Source organism: Scleropages formosus, chromosome 17, assembly GCF_900964775.1.
Source record: "Scleropages formosus chromosome 17, fSclFor1.1, whole genome shotgun sequence".
Lineage (NCBI taxonomy): Eukaryota > Metazoa > Chordata > Actinopteri > Osteoglossiformes > Osteoglossidae > Scleropages > Scleropages formosus.
In genome coordinates, this window is record NC_041822.1 from 22,222,776 (window position 1) to 22,246,210 (window position 23,435).

Here is a 23,435-nt window from a genome sequence, read left to right on the forward strand (position 1 = left end):
TGCTGTATATTACATATACAACATTTTTGCTTGCATATATATGTGTGCTCTATGTTAAGACTTATAATGCAAAGCTTAATACTGCATAAAATTAAACATTTTGGCAACTGGTTATAAAAGCAGAGGTGAGCCCCCTCCACCCATGTTGGAGTGTGGACGCCTGACCCTCCCCCAGCTTGGATAGGCGAGAGCACTAGAAAAGGCTGCAGGCTGACTCGGTGTGGTAGGGGGCACCTCCATAGTCATCCCTTCCAGCTGTTTATTCTGCTGGGGAAAAAGAGAAAGCAGAGAGCATCAGTGGGTGGGGACAGAGTGATTTTAAAAAAGGTGGATAGGAAATCAGAAAGAGGAGGCGGGGTTAATGGAGAGAGAGGCCACCAAATTGAGCAAGCTCCACCTCTCCTAAATTTTCCAGTTGCCTGGGTTAGCGGAACATTAGCCGACACAGATTTTACGTCATGGCTACAGCAAAACACAAAGATAATTTTAGCTGCTAAAAATGGCACGTAATTATGGGAGGAGATGCTACTGGCAGGAAAGACAGCAAAGCTACCATCAGCTTTTGACTGATTTGAAGGGGTCACCTGCTGGCAGCACGTTCTTCTCGAAGAAGCCGTCGTTGGAGATGTTCCCCGCAGGGCTATACTGGCCCACCACGAAAACAGTCTGGCCATCAGTGGCGACCCCAACTCCAACTTCCTTCGTGTCCTTCCACACGACCTGGGTGAAGTGCCCTGTGTAGGCCACCAGGGGCAGTATTAGCACATCTTACCTTTAAGGAGAAATGCCCCATCCACCCTACATATGAGTTACATTTTCCTATTAAGTACTTGGGTGATGCTTTGGGCAAATCTTCAGGAAGGGTCTCAGACCAACATCTACTTTTACCTATAGCGTAAAATCTATCAAAAAATATAAAGTATAAATTGTACAAGGGGTGGGGGGTGCGGTGGCGCAGTGGGTTGGACCACAGTCCTGCTCTCCGGTGGGTCTGGGGTTCGAGTCCCGCTTGGGGTGCCTTGTGATGGACTGGCGTCCCGTCCTGGGTGTGTCCCCTCCCCCTCCGGCCTTACGCCCTGTGTTGCCGGGTTAGGCTCCGGTTCCCCGTGACCCCGTATGGGACAAGCGGTTCTGAAAATGTGTGTGTGTGTGAATATGCAGCTGTTGGTGTGCCAGGAAAAATGGTGGTACTGGATGGACTGATTGTAAATTGAAAATTGTGTGTCCGTATCTAAAGCTCTTCGTCTGTTGTCCATATACTTTTGTTTACGTTTAGTTGAAGGTCCATTTGCAGAAAAGTGCCTGCTAATGAATGAGTGTAAATATAAAGGAATATATGAAGATGGCTACAGAACTTACCTGTGTTGGAGTGGAACCCAGGGTTGCTGAAGTCGTAGTCCTTGATCTCGTTGTACCAGTTGTCCACTGCCTCCTTCCCTGGAACGACAGCAAGGCAGCAACGGTTTGTTATTGTTTCTGTTATTTCATCCCACATGACTGGAATTCATCCGGGGCGACACAGCGGGTACTGCTCGTGCCTTGCAGTACCCTAGATGTGCGTTTGGATGCGAGTCCAAATCTGCGTGAAGTTCGGATGTTCTCTATGTGTCTGAGCAGGTTTCCTCTGGATGCTCTGGTTTCCCACAGTTCAAAGATGTGTTTCAGGTGAACTAGGGATTCTAAAGTGCTCATAGTGTGTGAGTGAAAGAGTGTGTGTGATTGCCCAGTGACGGACTGATGCTCCATTCAGGGTATACCCTGCTTCACACCCTGTGCTACTGGAATAGACTGTGCACCACCGTGACCCTACAGTGGAGTAGTGGTTATTGAGGGATGGATGGATGGATGGATGGATGGATGGATGGATGGATGGATGGATGGACCAGAACTGCACTTCGTGGTGCTCAGGACGACCTACCCGTCAGCTTCTTGGGGGTGGAGCTCCAGGCGTAGTAGAGGTTCTCGCCGTGCTTGGTGCTGCTGTGCTGCATGGTCTTCATTGCGAGGAGCTGGTCGGCCCACTCCTGGGCGGAGGAGCAGAGCTCCCTGCTCAAGGTCAAGCCCGGAGCGCTGTGCTTCCGGCGATACGCATTGTGGGCATCCAGGAACTCCTTCTTGAAGCTGGCATCTGTGGCACCAAAGCAAAATGAGAACCACTTGATTTGTTAATAGTGGGCAGTGTAGTTTGAGGGATATGGGCTTATAACAAGAAGGTTGCTTGTTCAAATCCCCTTTCTGCTGCTGCTATTGTACTCTAGAGTAAGGTGCTTTTGGTGAATTGCTCTAGAAAATAGAGGGGCGTACAGAAGTGAGGCCACACCCACTATTATTAGCCGCACCTGGCTGAGGAAGGCCAGGTGTGGTGGTGCTGTTTAAACAGAGAGATTCAAGATTCAAGATTCAAGAGTTTATTGTCATGTGTACAGTAAACAGTTTGTTAACACCATACAATGAAATTCTTACTCTGTGAGTCTTCTCAGCAGCCTATAACATAAATGACATAAATTGTAAGGACATAAGGAAGGAAAAACACAAGGAAAGAAAAACACAAGGTGTAAATCACAAATTTCCAAAAATTACTATTAGTGCAAAATGTCCCATCCACCCTACATATGAATTACATTTTCCTATTAAGTACTTGGGTGATGTTTTGGGCAAGTCTTCAGGAAGGGTCTCAGACCAACGTCTACTTTTACCTATGGTGTAAAATCTATCAAAAAAACATAAACTATAAATTGTACAAGGGATCCGAAATCAAAAGCCCTGAAGTTCTCAGGTTTTGCCTCAAACAAGGAGCAATGAGCTCCCGCTGCCCCTCAGAGCTCCTGGAGATGGAGGACAGGTTCGAATCCCATATCCAACTGTAATACCCTGAGCAAGGTACTTTCCCTGACCTGCTCCAATAAATTTACTCAGCTGTATAAATGGGTAAAGAGATGTTGGTAGTTCAACGTTGTAAGTCAGTCTGAAGAAAAGTGTCGGATATATGATTAAATGTAAATAATAACTGCAGAGGTACCCTGTACCACCTGGTTGCATCCCTGAAGTGAGTGCTGAATTAGTGAAATTAATTGCTCATAAAGTTTCTTGAGTTTAGTTAGGTAAATGGGAATCAATCTGAATAAAAATGAATACATTACTCCTTTCGGACCGCAGGGTGCAAATGCTAAAAGAAGGCATGAACAAACCTGCCATGTTTTTCAGTTTCCTTATTTCCTTAGAATGGCAAGAACTGAAAGAGAGACAAGTTGGAAATATTAATGACTCTAAATTGTTAAGTGGGTTTAGGGTTAAGGTTAGGAATAGGGTTAGGGTTAAGGTTAGGGTTAGTGTTAGGAATAGGGGTTTGGGTTAGGATCAGGATTAGGGTTATAAATAGGGATAAGTTTTTGTTCTGGAATACAGGTGGTTTTACTCAGAGAAGAAATCTGCAACCACTACATGTGTCAGTGATAAAATTTACAGGTGTTTAAGTACTCAGATGGAGAGAAAATGTGCATCACTGAAACCCAACAGGACCAGGAGGGAAGAGGCAGCATAAAATCATATCAGCTACAAAACATCTTACACACACAGAAAATGTAAGAAGTGTGGTCAGTCAACATAAATATTATAGTCTTTAACACCTGTGAATTGATTTGCACGTCCAGAAATAATAAATATTATTATGATTTAGTATAAATATACTGGCCCACAAACAACTGAGAAACACACAACTTTAAGTTGTCATTCATTATATATCTAATTTTTATATAGAATATACAATTTATGTATTTACATAAGAAATATATAATTGTATACTTTATATATTTAACAAAATAAGAAAATTATATTTACATATAAGTTTTTCTAATATGTAATGCAATATAAACATTTATAATAACATATTTCTAAAAAATGCTAAATATATGTAAATTAAAGAATGTAACAAATATATAGCAAAATAATGTTACACTATAGTGTTCACAATGTTATGTTTACGTTTCTTACAATTTTAGCCAATGTTACCAAGGATACCGATTCTCCTTAAAAATAAATGCACATTTTACCCACAATGCCCTTCTGCAGTTCCCTGCTGTTTGCACCATGCTCTCCACCATGTAATTATATGACAGTAATGAGCATGTGAGGCTCTGGTGAAGATCCCCCCCCCCTCCATACACATTCTGTACACACCTTCCTGAGCGATCTGGTGCTCCGTTTGCTGTGTCTCCAGGTCCTCCTCTCGCTCTTCTCTGTCTCTGTGATTCCGGCCTCCTATTTATCCCTGCCGAGCGGAGGCTCCCCAGCGAGAGGAGGTGCGGGGGCGGCCCTTCCCTCACACACGTAGAGTTTCTCTGGACTGTCACCGCATCCTTTTCCAGATGCTCGCAGTTTGAGTGCGAGGGGAGCGGTTCGCCGCAGGATTAGACCACCCGCCCCTGATGGGCAGCAGCGCTCAGAACCCACCTGGGCCGAGGGTGCGATCTGGACGCTGTCGCAGTGTTCTAGCTGGTCGCGCGGTGGTTAGTGCTGCCGCCTTTGGACCCAAACCCAAGGTTGCAGGTTTGAATCCCACCTAGTGTTGTAGCACCTTTGAGGAAGGTACCCTAAATTTCTGCAGTAATATTACCCAGCTGTGTAAATGGGTAGATATCTGTAAGGAGCTTAACGTTGTAAGTCACTTTGGAGAAAAACTGAATAAATGCAAATATTCTGAAACAAACCATGGTGTAAAACAACTGATGGACGAGTTGGACATTCCCACTTTGACACCTGAAGGAGCAAATGCTTTCGGAGAGAAGTGGATCAGATTTCTTTCATCAATAGAAACATCTCTGAATCACTTCAGAGCACAGGGGTTCGCCTTGTTACAATAAATAAATGGAATTTGTATCTTGTTTCCAGAATTTTTCGAGGTTCTCCTATATCCATATCTGAAACAACAAATTCTGAAAAATATAGTTACTCATATTACAGCATGACTGGTGTCAGCTGTGAAGACAGCCAAGACTAATCCATCCATCCATCCATCCATCTATCCATCACATACCCTCATCAGGGTTGCAGTGGTCCTCAGCATATCCCAGAATCACAAGGAGCAAGGCTGAGGGGAGTACATTCTATACGGGATGGCAGTCCATCACAGGGTTGTTGTTGTTGTTGTTGTTGTTGTTGTTGTTGTTGTTGTTGTTGTTGTTGTTGATAATAATAATAATAATAATAATAATAATAATAATGGGGCAGCACGGTGGCACAGCGAGTAGCACAGCTGTCTCACAGCACCTGGCTGGTATGAGAAGACATGAGTTCGATCCCCACGTCTGTGTGGAGTTTGCATGTTCTCCCTGTGTCTATGTGGATTTCCCACAGGTGCTCTGGTTTCCTCCCACACTCCAAAGACATCCTGTTCAAGTTCCCCCATAGTGTGTGAGTGACGGAGAGAGTGTGTTTCGCTGATGTATGGATGAGTGACCCAGTGAAAGTAGTGTATCTTGCAGTGTACGTCACCTCGGTGAATAAGGTGTGTGGGCTCATAACACTACATAGAATTCGTTGGAAGTCACTTTGGAGAAAAGTGTCTCCTAAATAAATAAATGCAATAATAATACATTTAGCTGATGGTTTTCACAAAAGCGACTTACAGTGTTCGTATAGGTTTAGGTTTGCATATGAAGCCACTTGAAGTTATTTACGTATTTACACAGCTGGGTAATTTTTACTGTATCACTATTGGGTAAGTACCTTGATGAATGGTACTACAGCAGCATCAGGGACTCAAGCCCAGTTCTTGCCATTGCAAGGACACAGCTGTAGCCACTGCGCCACCTGCTGGCCGGATTGTATCGGTGCTCTGTTCTCACTAAGGCCCTATTGTCATGTTTTCAACACCATGTTTTGATGGCCTCCTGCGCTTGTAAACACGCTTGGTCTGATGTGCCTGACTCGCGTTCCTGCCGCGGTTGTTCGAGGGGCGTGCCGCTCGCCAGTTCACGCGGCGGCGGCTCCAGGAACGCGCTCTCATTTCGACACGTAGCCAATTTAATGAGCTGCTGCCTGAGTCGAATATAAAAACAGAAGCCAAGAGTTGAAAAGCATGTGGCCCCTATTAAAGATGCCCAAAACGGTTTTCAGACCTGGGCTGCGCTGTTTGTTACCATAACTGCCGTAGCCGCAGAGCGCCGTTTAATTAAATTTAAGTAATTACAGGGCTGAGCCACCATAACAATCTTTAAACTTAACCCAAATTAAAAACAGAGGTCATTTTCCACAATTAATGTGAAATTGTACTGTACGAATTATGTACCACGGGTCTGTCGCATATTTTGTAAAATTGGGGACATTTGGGAAATTTAACATGAAGAGGAGAATCTGCTGCTGATAACAGAGATGCCACTTAAATACATACATACATACATATATGTACAGTATGTATACAATTATTATATAAATTTCAATGTTATTCAGGGAAGCAGGTGGTATATTGTAGTTCAGAGCTGTATCTGCCCCCTCAGGTTGCAAGTTCAAATCCCACCTCCAGCAGTGGTAGCCTAGAGCAGGTACTGACCCTTATTTGCACCAGTCAAAAGTACAAAAATTACCCAGCTGCCTAAATGGGTAAATCATTTTAAGTAGCCTGACATTGTATGTTGCTTTGGAGGAAAGACAAATTAATAAATGCCTTTTTTATGTTTTAAAAATAATTTTGCCACCACTGGATTTTGCTGTGTGGCATGTTGAATCCTGATCGCTTGGAGGTTAGGAGGAGACGAGTATGAGTTTGTTGCTAGGCAACTACAAGCATTCAGCTAATTACACGCATGTTATACTGCTAAAAGTGTTCAGCCTTACGTGACGTTTTGAGGCAGAAGTGACATAGCTCAAATCAAAGAGCAACATTTTTAAAAAATATATGTCCAACGTTTGTATACATTTATGTGCTGCTCAGCTGGTAATGTTTTCTTTTCCGTTTTCACTTGCTCAAAAGGTGATCCGCAAGTTTGTTTTCAGGTGGAACAAAAATTTTTTTAGACATGTTTAATTACACTCAACTGATTTAAACTTTTTATTTTGATACAGAATAATTTTTTTTAAAAAACTAAATTGCACGTACTGAATTTGAAAATCACACACATTGGCTAAAGCTGCTGGTCCCGAGCGGGGCCGCGGCAAGCTGGAGCCTAACCCGGCAACACGGGGCCGGAGGATGGGGGACACACCCAGCATGGGACGCCAGGTCAGCATAAGGCACCCCAAGCGGGACTCAAACCCCAGACCTGCCAGAAAGCAGGACCCGGTCAAACCCGTTCCGCCACTGCGCCCCGCTTGAACTTGAAAAAGAAGTCCAAAATCAGGATTTTTTAAAATCAAAAAAAGGACTAAAAATATAATATTTCACAAATTTCCAATGCCATTGGATATAAAGATTTTTTTTTGTTAATTCAGATATGTATCAGTTAAATATGAAGTTAAAAATGCTCACTCGTGTAAAATACAGTATTGTATATACAGTAGGATGGTATATATATTTTTATTATGACTATAATAAATAACCATTTTGTGGTAAAACTAAAGGACACAGGGGCTTCACATACTTTCAAGCAGCATGGTATTTGTACTGGGAAATACTGACCACAACGAGCTGTGTACTGTGGTATTGTCCTGACGAGATGGAGATGGAGATGGAGATCTCGACAGTTCCTGTCTTGATAGGCCAGCCACAAATCAGTGAGAAGGTGGAAACCAGGTGGTGGTCCAGACAACGGTCTAGGCTGGAGACCATAGAGGCCCAAACATAGGAAGCAAAAACCAAGCTTTACTAGAACAGCCTCTTAAAAGACATACATGTTAAACTAATACTATTATTACTCTTACTTCACAGCTATAAAATTATATAAGTTGAACATTTAACACTAACTGAGGACAACACCTAATATTTCATTCTTGTGAACGTATGTGGGTTGAAATCATAAATCTGGGTGGGTCAACCAGAAAACCCACAATACGCTTGATATAATTTGAACTATATACATTCAGCTCACACAGTAGTTTCTAGAGAAAAATAATGAAAAGTCCAGAAGAAAACATGGACTTGGTGACATCATCAAAGCCCCTAAGGTCAACACCATTTCTTGTTCATATTCTACTGGCGGTGTATTTTACACCCGTCAAACACAGTGAACGTTGGAAAGTGCGGTAATTTAATGAGATGTCCCAAAACAAAGGACAGTTAGGACCCAACAAACTTGAAAATTCACTTCATTATGTAAATTGGGGAGTATTTAGAAATGAGGTTTAATGTTACAATGGATTTAGTGTCGATAATGAGCTTTAGTACCAAAGAACGCTATGGAAAAATAATCTTGCTATGATACAGTAAGGGGCAGCTGGTAGCATAATGGTTAATACTACTCCGTTGGGATCTAATGATTGAAAGTTCAAATCCAGCTGTAGTACCCTTGACTAAGGTATCGACCCTAAATTGCTCCAGTAGAAATTACCCCACTGCATGAATGGGTAGATAACTGGAAGTAACTTACATTTATTTATCTAGAAGATGCTTTTCTTCAAAGCGACTTCCAATGAACTCTATGTAGTGTTATCAGCCCACACACCTTATTCACCATGGTGACTTACACTGCTAGATACACTACTTACACTGGGTCACTCATCCATACATCAGTGGAACGCACACACACTCTCTCTCTCACTCACGCACTATAGGGGAACCTGAACCGGATGTCTTTGGACTGTGGGAGGAAACCAGAGCACCCAGAGGAAACCCACACAGACACAGGGAGAACACGCAAACTCCACACAGACCAAGTGGGGATTGAACTCATGTCCTCTCATACCACCCAGGTGCTGTGAGACAGCAGCACTACTTGCTGTGCCACCCTGTTGCCTTAACATCAGAAGCTGATTTAGAGAAAATCATTGGATAAATGTAATATACTCCGCTTTACTTGAAGAGATAATTTTAAATGAATATTGTTTCCAAATTCACTTCTTGCATGTGACTTATGCATATAAGATTCTAGATACAGGTTCTGGAGCTATTCAGGCTGTTGTTCTAATGGAACTGTCCAGGGTACAAATACAATCAGAGGTCCAACCACAGGTCCCCACCTACTGGAGTGCGAATCAACAGCCATTTAATTACACTTTGGTTGCAGTCAGGCGACATGTGACAGGCCTGTAGAACAATGGACAGTCAGGTCCGGAGGGAAAGTTCTGGAACAGCACTGACTCGCAGCACAGAACGAGCTGTCAGAAAGAAGGGGTTGCTTTTTAAGTAAGTATTTTTAAGTATTGATTTAAACCTTTCTAAATGTGATCTAAAGATTTGTAATTTCATCCTTTTCTGCTGGCTTTACTATTAAGGTAAAAGACTATAAAGAAAATAAATACTGACATATACATGTCTAGTGAGTCCATGTTGTATATATAAATATGCATATTAAACAATCATATCTACTGTATATTTATTATAAACACACAAACTCATACATATATAAATGTTGCATGATTCTGTGTATTCCTGTAATTATTATGGTCACATCAGTAAAACTATCTTATTTTTAGTGAAAATTTTTTACATAGGTTGTAGCTGCTTGAATTACATATAACACTTTGAGAGTATTTGTGTTTTACATTTTTCCACGATATGTGTTTTTTTATTAATGAAACAATGAATTTTTTTTATCACAGTGATGTAATAAAGCTGTACATGAGTAAATTTTTTGACAGTCTTTTTACTACAGTCTTCTACAGGATTCACCACAAAACCCATGAACAGTGGGGGATGCAGATGGAAGGTAAACAATGAAAATGGAGCAAAACAAACAAAAGAATAAAAAAGTGTGCAAAGTAACACAAGATGACTATGAAGCAAAACCCCAAAAAATTCCTGATATTAAATAACTCCAGTTAAGAAAAACTTCCATAGCTTAAACCATGTTTTTCAGCCTGCGAATAAAGTCATTAAAATGTCACAAAAATTTCCACTTCATTTCTTAAATAATATTTCTTCAGTAATAAGCCCGTTATTGCAAAATGCACATCAAGCCCATAAACCATGTTATAAAAAGAAACATGACCTTCAATACAAAAATAAAATTCATTATTGGAAGTTATAAATTTAAATGTGGGACATTTTATTTGAGAAATATTTCTGAAATTGGAAATTGCGACGTTACATATGAAAAGCCATCACAAAAACACTGAAATAATGAACCAGACTTGAAAATATGAAATAAACAGCTTGTTATAAGATCTGCTTCTGAAGGGGTGCGTTGACAGGACAGTATTGAGGACATAAGTGTTGATGTGGAGAACAAGCTGGATTTCCACGAACAGGGAGGGGTTCACATGAATCCCAAGGGTTTGGAGCGAAACCCTGTCAAGCCTTGAAGTGCTTCGGTTTCAAAGCGTCCTTCAGCTCCTTCATCACGTGCAAAACTGAACACAACATCTAACTTTATATTTTAATTACTTTCACTATAATTAAAAAACCATAATAAATAAAAAGTACCCGTATCAAATTTTTGAATCCGACTGATACTGAGGCCATACAGTCTCATGAGACCCAGCAAAGAAGGTTTTTGGATTAATTTCCAGGGCTTTCTAAAGTTTTAAATGATACTATAAATAAGGTATCAGTTTAAAGACGTTATTTGTCCTCTAACATTTACAGGAGAACTCAACACTAACACGTACGGTTTGCGAGATGCACTTTAAAACATATATCCTCCAGAGTAGACAAAAATTAACATCTTACAGTAGGTCTCAGGTGAATAGAATGTATTTTTTGTCTTATTCAAGATGAGCACACGAGTCCTTATCTTACTTTATGAGTTCATGCCTTTTTCCAGTCATTCAGAAAAAAAAGGGCTTAGATGTTAGTGGCAAAGACGTCTCTCTCTTTCCATGAATTTCCCTCATTTTTACACAAAAAGGTCTAGAAAGTACCGCAAAGGAGACTGACAGCAATGCACACACACGTTGTTTGAACTGCTTGTCCCATACGGGGAGCCGGAGCCTAACCCGGCAACACAGGGCGTAAGGCTGGAGGGGGAGGGGACACACCCATGACAGGACGCCAGCCTGTCAGACGGCACCCCAAGCGGGACTTGAACCCCAGACCCCCCGGAAAGCAGGACCTGGTCCAACCCACTGTGCCACCGCACCCCCCAACTGACAGTAATGTGGTGGTCATTTACACATTTTATTAGCAGAGCATTATCTTTTGCAACAACCTGGTCAGCAGCCTTCATAGAGCAAAAATTGCACCACCTTTTGGACGTGTCACTGGATTTGTGATTTTCAGTGGGTTTATGGTGCTAAAGTGCCTTGAGTGATGCAGGAAAAAAATCTTAATTATGCTGACAATGTTAGTATTGAGATCTAGACACATTGCTAATTACGTAGTTGAGTGTTCTATCCTATATAACAATTTATTTCAATTTTTTTTTTTTTTTTACCAGAATGAAACAAGCTCCCTCTGTCCTTCAGAGCTGCTGAATCCCTTCCAGCATTTGAGGAAGGTCTCCAACCCATCTCTTTTAGACCCATTCCTCCCTGATCTCCTGACACCGACATAAATGAGTTCTAGCATGATCTGCTATGACCATCTATGTATTTGCTATTTGAATGTCACTTCCATAAGCAGCTACTTGAGGGTTAACCCCTTATTTAATCTTAAATCACCTGTTCTTGTCCATTCATATCCTGTAAATGTTTTCCTTGTGGTTGGATATCCCAAGTGCAACATTATTTGAGGAATGTATCTGTACACACAAAAACCATGTTTGATCAAATTCAAGCGGTGCTTTAAAGTATTTGAATCCTATTAGGATGTGGCCATTGTTCTTGTATCTAAATTTTAAATGTATGAAATGAGTAAATGACTATGATTTACACACCTGATTCTACTTACCTTTGGTTTAACCAATGCAAGTTGTGGTCTACAATGCATTTTCTTTGCTGCTTTGGAATAAATTGCTTTTAGGAATTTGACAGGTCCGGAGAATCTTTTCATGGACAGTTTCTCGGCGTCATGAAGAGGGCAGATTAAGGCACGTACCAAGAGCAACTGGCGGCATGCAACAGACCAGAATAGTATTAAGTATCAAGGCAAGGGAATGCCTTTTCCAAGTTCCCCATCTATTGTGGCTTAGGGCATCTTCCTTGGGTTGCCCCTTGGGCCATCACTAAATGACAGCAGAAGGGTTCACTAGTGGTATCCTTTACTTCGGCCAAAGGGAAACTCCCTCACTTGCAACAGAGATCATGAAGTCTCCTCGAACAACAAAAGCTCTTACAATTATAACAAACTTCATGCAAGTTCAATGAGTCACCAGTTCATGGTACACGTTTCATTGGCTACAGGGTTGTTTACTTGCTTTCTATAGGTTCTTTGCTAAGTGCTACAAAACTTTTTGGAACAGAACGTTCCTTACCAACTGAACAATATTAACTAGACTATAACTTTTTTCTACTTTGCATCTGGTTACCGTTAGCAACGTATTTAGTAGCAACACCCTGCACCTGCTACCTGCACATGGAAAATCAGACAATGCATATTTTTTAACTTTTCCTTCACAGTTCATTGGGTGAGCCAACCATTGAACATGCACATTTAATTTTTTTTTTTTTTAACAGGCTTTGGATAAATTTCAGATATTTTTTCTTCTCCAACTCAAAAACTGGCTGTCAAAAGCCAAGGGCCATTACATCAAAATTTCAGATAAAGTTGTTTGATCGAAAAATATTTCCAGAAATAATTCTTTCTTGTAGTGTTTGCCTTCGATTTTTTTTTTTTTTTTTAAGTTTCTGGATTATCTGTGTTCATGTTGGCGTTACAATACAAACTGGACACTGCCCCCCCGGGACTGCTTCTGTCGCCCTCTAGCGGCCACAGCGCCGAACAGCACTACACAACGGTCATCGATCACTGATTTCCGGCGACTAATCACTAAGCCCTGTCTGAGATTAAAAGTGGAGTTACAAAAAAATACGGACCAGTTGTTTAACCAGTTAAACGTGATGAGACCCACGAGACCTAAGACTCAGTGATTAATTACTGCGGTAAAGGGGGCCAATCAGAAATCTCCACCCTGCCCTGTAACTCGCACGTGCACGTAAAAGGGGAAGGCGAGGTGTTCACCTGAGCGGAAGTGGTTTCATTTTTTTTTTTTTAGGGGGCGAGGCTTCGCGCCAATCCCAGAGCGGAATGCGATCGCACGAGACGCCCTTCCTCTCGACATTCCCAGCGCGTAAATAGTGTCATAATAATAAGCACCAGTTGTCACGTGTAGATGGGAGTTATTCACTATTTCTCCATGTAATACATAATATATGCAACATACATTTCTGCCGCCCAAGTAAACGATTAAGACCGACCGTTGTGTCGTTTCCAGCACCACCGTAAAAATACTGAAAAGACGAACGCGCCCGAATCTGTACATCCAAAATAGCTCCACGTTCACCGCAAAAACTTATTTAATTCCCTAGGCTAAAGGCTCAACTTCCTCTCAGGCATCTCGCCAATACTCCGGCGCCCGTCGGCTCGCGCGATGGCGCACCCGCTGCGCTCGCTCCGTGTCCACGCAGCTCGTCCTCGCGCCAGTGTCCGACGCGTGTTTTTAGCCGCGAGGATCCTGAGCCTGAGCACGAAAGCCGCGCGAGCGCACAGGATGGAGTACCAGGTGCGTGCGGTGGGACCTGTTACTGACAAACGATTGAGTGGCGCATGATTGACGCACGCGCTAACTGCTCTTTCACGCGCCCTGGGAGTCTGTCCGCTGGGGGGGCCTCGACATAATAGCTGAGTTCGCCCTGCTGACTGACTGATCATTGATCGTATTGACTGAATGATGACCTTTGAGGTCCTGTCACGCAGTTTTTAGGTGATTTTACTGATATTTCTTGTTTTATTTTAGATTTAGATCGTTTTATAGGATTTATTTATTGAAGAAAGATTTTAATTGTTGGAAATGGTGAACGGAGAAATTTTTGCCTGTAGAGTTGGATAGTAGTGTGTGGAACCAGACACCAGGCTGATGGGCTGGTAATCCATTCTGATCCTTTGGGAAAAAAAAAAAAAAAGAAGAAAAATTGACTGAATGATTAATCAATGACTATGACTGATCGACTGATTGATTTCGAGCGCAGGTTTCTTGTCATTCCCGTTATTTACGTTTGATTTGTTTTTGCGGCGACGAAACACTGGCAGATACTGATGACGAGACTGTGATAACACTATCTCTCACAGTAAAAGTACAGTAAAATTAGGGTAAATGACAATACCTTTTATTACGTTTTTGACGTTTGGAAATCTGCTGGCATTCTTTAAACGTTTCTTCATCATGTAACCGCAGAAAACCCTCCTTAAAACACTTTTTTTTTTTGTGTTGCACAATATTCAGTTCAACATTGGATTGGTATCGATGTCTCTGCTCTGAATAATATATATGCAAATTAAGCATTTACTCTAAACTGGTACAAGTGACTCTGTAAGGAGCTAAAAAAAAAAACGTCTTAGATTTATTCTGAACGTGCAGTGACACTTATATGTGTGTGTGTGTGTGTGTGTGTGTGCGCGCGCGCGCAGGATGCCGTGCGCGCGCTCAATTCGCTGCAGACCAACGCGAGCGCGCTTGAGCACACGTGTGAGGGGCGGAGCCAGCCGCAGGTCCAGCTGCAGGCCATGCGGGACTTCCTGCGGCGATCCGGACTCACGGTACGACCCCTGCCTTTGGTCCTGACCACTGGGTGACTCAGCAGTGTGTGTGGTCCTGAGGCTGACCTGTGTGACGTCAGGATTGCTGGCTGTACCTGGTGCTCCTTCACCTGTCACTGTGGGGGTGTGGCTGTGGTCGTGGCCTCAAACATTCTGTACTGTCTCGTATTTCCTCATCAGCTTTACCACGATTTACTCATTTATACAACTGGGAAGTTTTGAACTATCGAGGGCACTACGTGCACAAGAGGGATTTGAACTAACAACCTTCCGACTGCACACCAGGCCACATCGCACCTATCTGCAGTCGTACCGCAATCCAAATAACGCAACAAGGGTGTTTCACGGGCGGTGTACTCCGTCCCGACGGACGTTGACATGGTCTGCTTCAGGCACGTGTTCTCGGCCCGAGAAGCGAGGGGTGTGGCCTTTTTGAGCGTCAACACTGAACATCACACAGGCAACACTCACTCTGACATCGCAGCAGTACAGCAAATGCCACTGAGTCTAACAACCCTTCCATAACCTGAAGGTTGCTGGTTTGAGTCCCTTGAAGGACCCTGGCATTACACTCTAGACTAAGGGATTCATTAAGTATTGTCAGTTATAACACTGAATTATTTAACGATTATAATTTGTAACAGTTCATTATTATAAATGTTATATATAATAATAAACCATAGACTTTTAGCTATACTCTCTCTTAAGAGGTTTCTTGAGTGGGTATAATTTTAATACTAGCTAAAAAGCTGCAAAGTAATAATAATAGTTAATATATAGTCACAGTGTCTGTGATGATGGTCTTGGGTCTGTTCTGCAGGTGGAGGACCTTGACAGCCTCAACATCATTCACGTGGCAGGAACAAAGGGAAAGGTTAGTGTCGTTAGTCTGAAAATGTATTATTAATATGTCACTAATTTATATGACAAGTAGAAGATCCTTCCTTTAAATGCTCTGCCTGTGGCTCATTATTATTATTATTATTATTATTAACAACAATAATAATAAAGTGTGAGGTTTGTACTACTCTATTTACAGTGATTTACCCATTTATACAGCTGGGTAATTTTTACTGTATCATTTTAGGGTAAGTACCTTGATCTATGAGAGAGCTGTGAGAGCTCTAACCGCTACGCCACCTGCTGTGTCTATATCTTCAGCATGAGTGCTGCTGTGTGACCTCAGACTGTGATTCTCATGCCAGTGTGATTCTCCAGGGTTCCACGTGTGCTTTTACTGAGAGGATCCTCAGGAATTATGGGTTCCGCACTGGATTTTACAGGTAAACGTGGTGTGACGGGGCAGTGAGTCAGGTGTCACAGGTGTTTATTACTGTAGTTCACTGATCTCACTCACAGTTCCTTTCAGTTATGAAGATATTAAAACAGTCATCTGCTGGTAGCGCTGAGTGTGTTGGGACATCACTGCTGCGTGGTGGACTTTGGATCGCCGTCCTCTCGTCGAGCTAATAATTAACAGTTATGTGTGGATGGCGGATAATTAATGAGTAATGCATCGTTATTCCTTGCGCTCCAACTTCTGAGATTAAACTTCTGCAAGTTTATTTATTTATCGTCTGTAGGTGTGTATGACTGCTGTCCTCGGATTACGCAGTTCACAGTTGGTGTTGGGTTCCATTTCTTTTGTTTCCATGCAGTTCCCCCCATCTCGTACAAGTGAGGGAGCGGGTTCGAATTGACGGGCAGCCAATCGGCAAGGAGCTCTTCACCAAATATTTCTGGAGTGTTTACGGCCAACTGGACGAGTCCAAGGTCGGTTTGTTATGGTGGGGCCGGGAGGAACCTTTGTTCTCATGGCAGTAAGTGTCTATTGTGTACAGTTGCATTTCCAATATGCAAATTAGAGGAAGCGCCTAATGCACGTATAGAACATCCTGGATGGACACTGTAATGTATACATACATTTGAAGTCACACAACGGATTCCGGTACCATTATTAATATGTGTCATGCTGTTGTTGTTATTATGTTGTTTAGATAATGCTTTTCTCCAAAGCAGCTTGAAATTTTAGGCTGGGACACTAAGTTTCTTATATTATTTACTCACCTGGTAATTTTTACTGTATCAATTCAGGGTAAGTAACTTGATCAAGGGTTGTATAGCAGGAGGAGGGATTTGAACCTGGAACTTTGACAGCAAGGTGACAGCTATAACCACTATGCCATCTGCTGCCCCTTTTAAACACATATGTTTAAAATTGAGGTGGGGAACAGCTATTAATTCTGTTTCTTACTCTACATTTTACTGACTTTATATTGGTGTTGTAATGGTGGTAATACAAAATTAAAAATGTGTATATATATATTTTTTTTTTGCAACACTGGGTCACAGCAACAAAATAGCAACCTAAAAATATACATGATCCTGTACCGTTGTTTACCTATGTCCTGAAACACTTACTGTCTACTATCTGAAGAGGAATCAAGCAAGTATAATATGAATTTCATTCATTGTGTTTAGCAGCAAAAAAGATACCTTGGGCCATCTGTATACTGTTTTTTCAGAGGGAGTGTTTGGGTATAAACTACAAGAATAAAGTATTGCTATTTAGTTAATAAAGCTAAAGGAAATACAGATAACACACATCCTAAGTTTCAAATGCATTGTTAGGAGTAAAATTAATTCTGTTTTGCACAATTTTGTAGTTCACTTTTCACATGAAAGGTCACGCTAACGAGAAGACCTTTTGTGTGTCATGTGATGGCACGCTCGACTAACTGGCCATGTGGCTTCTTTGCACCCAGTGTCTCAGCCACTGATGGCATCCGTGAGGTTTTGCATTAGGGATCAGCATTTGGCCTCACTTTAAGGACAATGTGATTCATGGTCCACTGAACTGTGTGTGTGTGTGTGTGTGTGTGTGTGTGTGTGTGTTTTGGACTCTAGGATGCCTATGGTGGCAGCATGCCTTCCTACTTCCGCTTCCTCACCCTGCTGGCCTTCCATGTCTTCCTTCAAGAGAAGGTGAATGGTGTGGTGAACCCACAGCCCAAGAATGGTGAAGCACTGTGCCAAAAAATATAGCGTCAATAATAATTGTAATAAGTGTTGAGGGAGAAATTAGGTGCGGGGAGAAGTAATCACACAAATGTGCTATGCATGAGCAATTTTGAACATGTAAGTCTTAAACCTGGATTTAAAGGTCTGTACAGTTCTGGTTCTGAATGAGATTTTTTTTCTGCCTTTAAGTGTTAAGGCAGAGATTTTGCATCCTTAGTTATAAATTGGGTGAAATTTTTGTCTTTTAGGAACAAATTTTTTTCATCATTTCATTTACTGTAATTAGTTAATGGTTATGATAATAGAATTTGTTTTAGGAGATTTTCTTTTAGTAGCTGATTGTCAGGAACTGGCTGTGTGAGAGAAGCTTGTATGTGGTGTGATGTTATTAAACAGTCTGGTCATGCTCCGTAAAAGGGTGATTTTCTTTTTTGAATGAATGCCCCAGTGTTGACCATGATTCTGGATTTTGTCATGGTTGGCTAACAAATGGCAGATGCCCAGTGTGGCTGCTTTTTGTGTGTGTGTGTGTGTGTGTGTGTGTGTGTGTGTGTGTGTGTGTGTGTGTGTGTGTGTATTTTTTTCTTCAGATTTTCATGCCTGACAATAAAGGTGACTTTGTCTATCCTCTTGAGATCCAATAAAAATTATTTACTTTCTTTTTTTAAGTTTTTAAAAGCATGTTTTCCTCAGTGAACAATAATAGAAAACCTGAGTCTCAGGAGTTTATTGTACATTAATTTATTCTGAGTTTTCCTGTGACTATGGCAGGTTGATGTGGCGGTGATTGAAGTTGGGATCGGCGGTGCTTATGACTGCACAAATATAATCAGGTGAGCAATATCCCACAGAAATGCTCGTCCTGGATGGTCCGTGTCCACGGTAATTGGGCACAAAAGTGGGGTTGAAAGAACTCGGCATCGCCACCTAAGCTGTAAATACATCACGCTCTCGAGCCTCCTTTATGTTTGTGGCAGTCAACACATTCACATTCATTTGTTTAGCTGATACTTTTCTCCAAAGCAACTTACAGTATTAAGGTACTTAGGATGATTCACCCAGTAATACAACCAGGTAATTTTTACTGGTTCATTTCAGTATGAATAAGGGGCAGTTGTCAGTAATCATGCGTGTATATTGTACATAGTCAGGTTTCAGTCATCTGAAAAATACCATGAAAAAAATCACCGTGGCGTGTGACAGTGACAAGGGCTGATGCAAGGGGTGACTTGTTCCTCCTAGGAAGCCGTGGGTTTGTGGAATCTCATCTCTGGGCATCGACCACACTAGTATCCTAGGAGATACCATTGAGAAAATAGCCTGGCAGAAAGCTGGCATTCTTAAGGTGAGTGTGTGTGAGTGTGAGACAGAGAGAGCGATAGACCTGGAAGGATGACTTGTGAGTCTTGTCCACCCATCCCCCAGCCTGGAGTCCCAGCCTTCACAGTGGCGCAGCCCCCCGGGCCCATGGTGGTACTGCGGGAAAGAGCTCGGGAAATCGGGGTAAGAGTGTCTGTGTGTGTGTGTGTGTGTGTGTTTGTGTGTGTGTGAGTAATTATATAATTGGCTCTGCCATTTTACTGGTTTTATAGAGGAAGCCGTATTATTTATTATTTATAACAGCTTTCTTCAAAGCAGCTTACCATACCAGGTTTGTATACTAATCTACTCACAGTGATTTACCCATTTAAATGAGTGGCTAATTTTCACTGTATGAATTTAGGGTAAGTACCTTAATCAAGGGCTTTACAGCAGGAGCAGGGATTCAGACACAGCTGCTTTGAGTGCTAGGCAATAGCACTAACCGCTGTGCCACCTGCCGTCCCACGCTTTGCGTTATCTTTGGTGTTTTTCAAGAAATGCCTATAAATGTGAAAATGTGGGATTTTGAGTTCTTTCATGCAAATTATACTTGAATACCTGTTGGTGCTTTTTTAAAATCAGATATATCAATCTCAGCACCATGGAAATAGACAATTTATTTGTTTATTTTTTGCTGTTTTGTTTGTTTAAATCTAACTTTTCCTGCATCGGAACGTTACTATTATTAATTATTGATACAGTTTGTTATGAGAAATGTGAAGGTCATTAATGGGTGAGACTGCTGGGTCGTGGCTCTGGTTCTGTCGTCACCACCTCTTAGGTATGTTTCAGTAGAAGGAGTGGGCGGCCGTGACCCTGAGTTGCGTCTGCCCCCGCTCATAGCTCCTCCCGCACCCCACAGTGTCCCCTCCTCGTGTGTCCCGAGCTGGACGAGTACGAGTCTCCAGGGCCGCCGCTGCGTCTGGGCCTGGCCGGACACCACCAGCGCTCCAACGCCACCCTTGCCCTCCAGCTGTGTCGTAACTGGCTGCAGCGCCGCGGCATTCTGGGTATGTACTTGGGGGAGGGGCCTCTTTGTGGGTGGGGCTCATGGTAGCTGCAGTGGAAGTGTTCCCTGTGTATCACACACACACACACACATTTTCAGAACCGCTTGTCCCATACGGGGTCACGGGGAACCGGAGCCTACCCGGTAACACAGGGCGTAAGGCCGGAGGGGGAGGGGACACACCTCTCTCTAATTATGAGGTTTGGATGTGTTGAGTGCTGAGAGATGTTAGATGTTGGTGTCTTTGCTTTTTTATTTATTTATTTATTTTTTTCTTTAGCTGTGTGTTTCTTTGCCCTCCATATTAAAAATTAGGGATTTGCATATAATTTGCATTTAGTTCGTTTTGCATACAGTAACTGTTCTATTTATGTGTGATGAAAAAAAAAATCTTTATAAACATCATGGGGTAGTTTTTGGCTCTGGGAGTCACGGTACAGTATTTGCTTTGCTATCTGGTATTTGTTTATTTGCAGTCCGAGATAACCAGTGGCCTTTGCCCTCAGCTGATAGTGCTGTGGTCTCCATGGCAACCGTGTTCCATCCCAGCGCCAAGATGATGAAAGGTTAGTTAACACTGAAATGATTACTGAACGTCTCTTAGTGTTAGGGTGCAACTTTGTGATTACAAGTTCCTGCCAGCTGTCAGTCAGGATCCTGAATATTTTTCAAGCAGTTTTCTGTACTTCTCTTATTAACAAAGTCTATTAATGGACTTGATTTACACAGCAAAAGTTGGCACTATTTACACTGCAGAGTTTAATTGCCCTGACAAGTAGCATTGTGTCATGGAAAAAGATATGACAGCGTAAGTGTTGTGTGTGTGTGTGTGTGTGTGTGTGTGTGTGTGTGTGTGTGTGTGTGTGTGTGTGTGTGTGTTTTGTTTTTTAATTAGAAATGAATGAATAAATGAATGTGTGACTTTCTGCATCAGTGAGTAACACCGGGGTTTCACTGTCGCTCGGCACGCCATCCAGGGCTGGCGGAGACGGAATGGCCCGGACGTAGCCACACCATCAGGCACGGCCCGCTCACCTACTTCCTGGACGGAGCTCACACCACGGGCAGCGTGTTGGCCTGCGTGCGCTGGTTCCGCAAGGAGGCTGCCACATTGGAGAGGACAGTGGGGTTGGTGGGGTCGCGAGGGGTGGAGGGGTGGGAGTGTCATCCCTTACCCCGCTGTCCCCCCGTTCACAGTCTACCCTCCCTCTGATCCTCAGGGGTCCAGTGGTGCGGGTGCTGCTGTTTAATGCCACGGGGGAGCGCGACTCTGGCGCGCTGCTGAAGCTGCTGTGGGTGAGCAATGAGCAGCAGGTGGCGTAGTGGTTGAAACCGTCACCATGCAATCAAAGGACCTGGGTGTGGATCCCTGTTCTTGAGTAGTGCCCTTGATCAAGGCTCTTACACTTCACTGATAGAGTAAAAATTACCCAGCTGTGTAAATGGGTAAATATTATAAGTAGCTTAAAAGGTAAGTACTGTAGTGTTCAAACCTACAATTTCATGTCCCTATGGATAAAAGCATTAGCGAAATCAATAAATAATATTATTAATAAAGAAATTGTGCTATATAAGTGTGTGTGTGTGTGTGTGTGTGTGTGTGTGTGTGTGTGTGTGTGTGTGAGAGTATATATGGATAAATCTGAACAAATGTGTCAGATAAATGAATAAATGTAAAAGAGGTCCAGAGGAACTGGCATGTATTACCCATGACCATCAAAGGCCTGGATGTATGACATGTCTGCAAATATTAATCTCTCTCTATGATTCCCTCTCCTAGCCGTGCCACTTTGACTTTGCTGTGTTCTGCCCCAACCTCACAGAAAGTGTCGCTTCATGCAGCATCGGTAGGAGAAGCATTTTGTCACTGGTTCTACTCACAGCTTGCGTGAGCATGTGAGGTCTCAATGCAGTGCTCACCATGTTGTCATACTTCTTTCCATTACATTATTAAATAAAGTCCATCCATCCATCCATTTTAAATGACCACTTGTCCTGGTCAGGGTTGCGGTGGTCTGGAGCCTATCCCGGAATCATGGGGTGCAAGGCTAAGGGGGGGGGTACATGGTCCGAAATGTTTCACTGCAGGTTGATAACAAAGGATAAGTTTGCTATGAAACCAATTCTACTTTGTTCTCAGCAAGTCGGTTCAACGTGCGCAAGACACTGATACCAAATAATCAAAATAAAACAAATTTCAAACAACAATGAAATTAGGAAAACAATATGAGCTCACCACAGCGACTACGAAAAGAACGGCTCCTAGATCCTGACAAATTGCTGAAATAAAGTATATTTAGGATAGCGATTGCACCTGTACCCGTATTTATTACAATTTAACTGTAATTTAAACAGGAATGTGTTTCGACCTCAGTCCTTCCTCAACGGGAACAGACATTAATGGAATGTAAATAAATAGGTATCAATGTCCTCTGACCCACAATTTCTTGTAAAAAGGAAAATCATGACCTGGTTTTTCATTGGTCAGCCTTTGTCCAATCAGGTGTTCTAATCTATACTGCTCTCTGCCCAGTGATTTTGCTTGTTACATGAAATTATAAGTCACTTCATACTGTCGGTTCCCCGTTTGCATATTTTGTTAACGTCTGTACACACCGAGGAAGGCGTGAGGCTGAAATGCGTTTGTGTTTAAATTTTGTTTTGTAATAAATGCGGTATATTTTACACCAACAATGAAATCATTTGACTGTTCATTAACAAATCGCACCGTATGGCCCCCTTCTATAAATCAGATATTCAGACAGAGCTGCCTCATCTTGCCTTTTCCTGCAGATCAGCAGAACTTCAATGTGACCTTGGAGAACATGCTGACCCGCTGTTTGGACAGCCAGAGCAGCTGGCGGACCCTGAGTGGTCGTGGCGGACGGCTGGCCGACGACCAGCTGGTCTTCCAGAACCAGCTTCCCCTGGTGGCGGAGCAGAGGACTGACTCCCTGGTGTTCCCCTGCATCCTGAGCGCCCTCCAGTGGATCAGCCAAGGAAGAGACCCGGTCCTGGGTGTGCCGGATCAGCGAGTGGCCGCGGTGCAGCCTGGGGTGGCAGCCAGGGCCCAGGCACTACAGGAGGCGGCCAGCATCCAGGTTCTCATTACTGGCAGCCTGTACTTAGTGGGCGGGGCATTGACACATTTGGTACCGTCCTTGGCTTCTTAGCAGGACACTCACCCTGATGTCCCTCTCATAGGAGCTATACCCTGGTACTATTTACACTGAAACATGACCTTTTCAGATTACTGTCTCCACTTGATGATCAATAAAAACATCACTGTGCCTTATGGGATTTATTCCCTGTGGGGTCTTT

General features: G+C 42.7%; 2 protein-coding genes across 4 annotated transcripts; one reads left to right on the forward strand and one right to left on the reverse strand.

Annotated features, from left to right (window-relative positions):
• LOC108937961 (Golgi-associated plant pathogenesis-related protein 1-like) lies at positions 1 to 12,325 on the reverse strand. Of its 3 annotated transcripts, none has more exons than XM_018758205.2 (6): positions 11,918 to 12,325; positions 7,613 to 7,751; positions 1,919 to 2,128; positions 1,360 to 1,437; positions 585 to 734; positions 1 to 267 (listed from the first exon to the last, which is right to left on the reverse strand). In XM_018758205.2, the coding sequence occupies exons 1-6, from the start codon at positions 12,017 to 12,019 to the stop codon at positions 260 to 262; spliced, it is 687 nt and encodes a 228-aa protein (XP_018613721.1). In that variant the 5' UTR covers positions 12,020 to 12,325; the 3' UTR covers positions 1 to 259. The 3 variants fall into 3 exon arrangements, with proteins under 3 accessions (XP_018613721.1, XP_018613722.1, XP_018613723.1); XM_018758206.2 differs by having other exon boundaries at positions 1 to 264; positions 11,918 to 12,324; XM_018758207.2 differs by lacking the exons at positions 7,613 to 7,751; positions 11,918 to 12,325 and adding exons at positions 3,189 to 3,232; positions 4,177 to 4,576.
• A 1,122-nt stretch (positions 12,326 to 13,447) lies between these two features.
• LOC108938037 (folylpolyglutamate synthase, mitochondrial-like) lies at positions 13,448 to 23,399 on the forward strand. Its single transcript, XM_018758312.2, has 15 exons — positions 13,448 to 13,688; positions 14,594 to 14,722; positions 15,543 to 15,596; positions 15,941 to 16,005; positions 16,381 to 16,495; positions 17,630 to 17,707; positions 18,515 to 18,576; positions 18,986 to 19,088; positions 19,169 to 19,246; positions 19,968 to 20,115; positions 20,591 to 20,680; positions 21,092 to 21,242; positions 21,335 to 21,410; positions 21,895 to 21,961; positions 22,908 to 23,399. Exons 1-15 carry the CDS (start codon positions 13,557 to 13,559, stop codon positions 23,285 to 23,287), a joined length of 1,728 nt encoding a protein of 575 aa, XP_018613828.1. The 5' UTR covers positions 13,448 to 13,556; the 3' UTR covers positions 23,288 to 23,399.
• The last annotated feature ends 36 nt before the right edge of the window (positions 23,400 to 23,435 follow it).

Coding starts and splice junctions, on each gene's coding strand:
- LOC108938037 (XM_018758312.2), top strand. CDS start 13,557: ATGGCGCACCCGCTGCGCTCGCTCCGTGTCCACGCAGCTCGTCCTCGC. Junction 18,577..18,985: donor GACTGCACAAATATAATCAG/GTGAGCAATATC, acceptor TGTTCCTCCTAG/GAAGCCGTGGGTTTGTGGAA. Junction 20,681..21,091: donor CAGCGCCAAGATGATGAAAG/GTTAGTTAACAC, acceptor CACGCCATCCAG/GGCTGGCGGAGACGGAATGG.
- LOC108937961 (XM_018758205.2), bottom strand. CDS start 12,019: ATGAAAAGATTCTCCGGACCTGTCAAATTCCTAAAAGCAATTTATTCC. Junction 7,752..11,917: donor TTGCATTGGTTAAACCAAAG/GTAAGTAGAATC, acceptor TATGGTCTCCAG/CCTAGACCGTTGTCTGGACC. Junction 1,438..1,918: donor CACCCCCAAGAAGCTGACGG/GTAGGTCGTCCT, acceptor CTGTCGTTCCAG/GGAAGGAGGCAGTGGACAAC.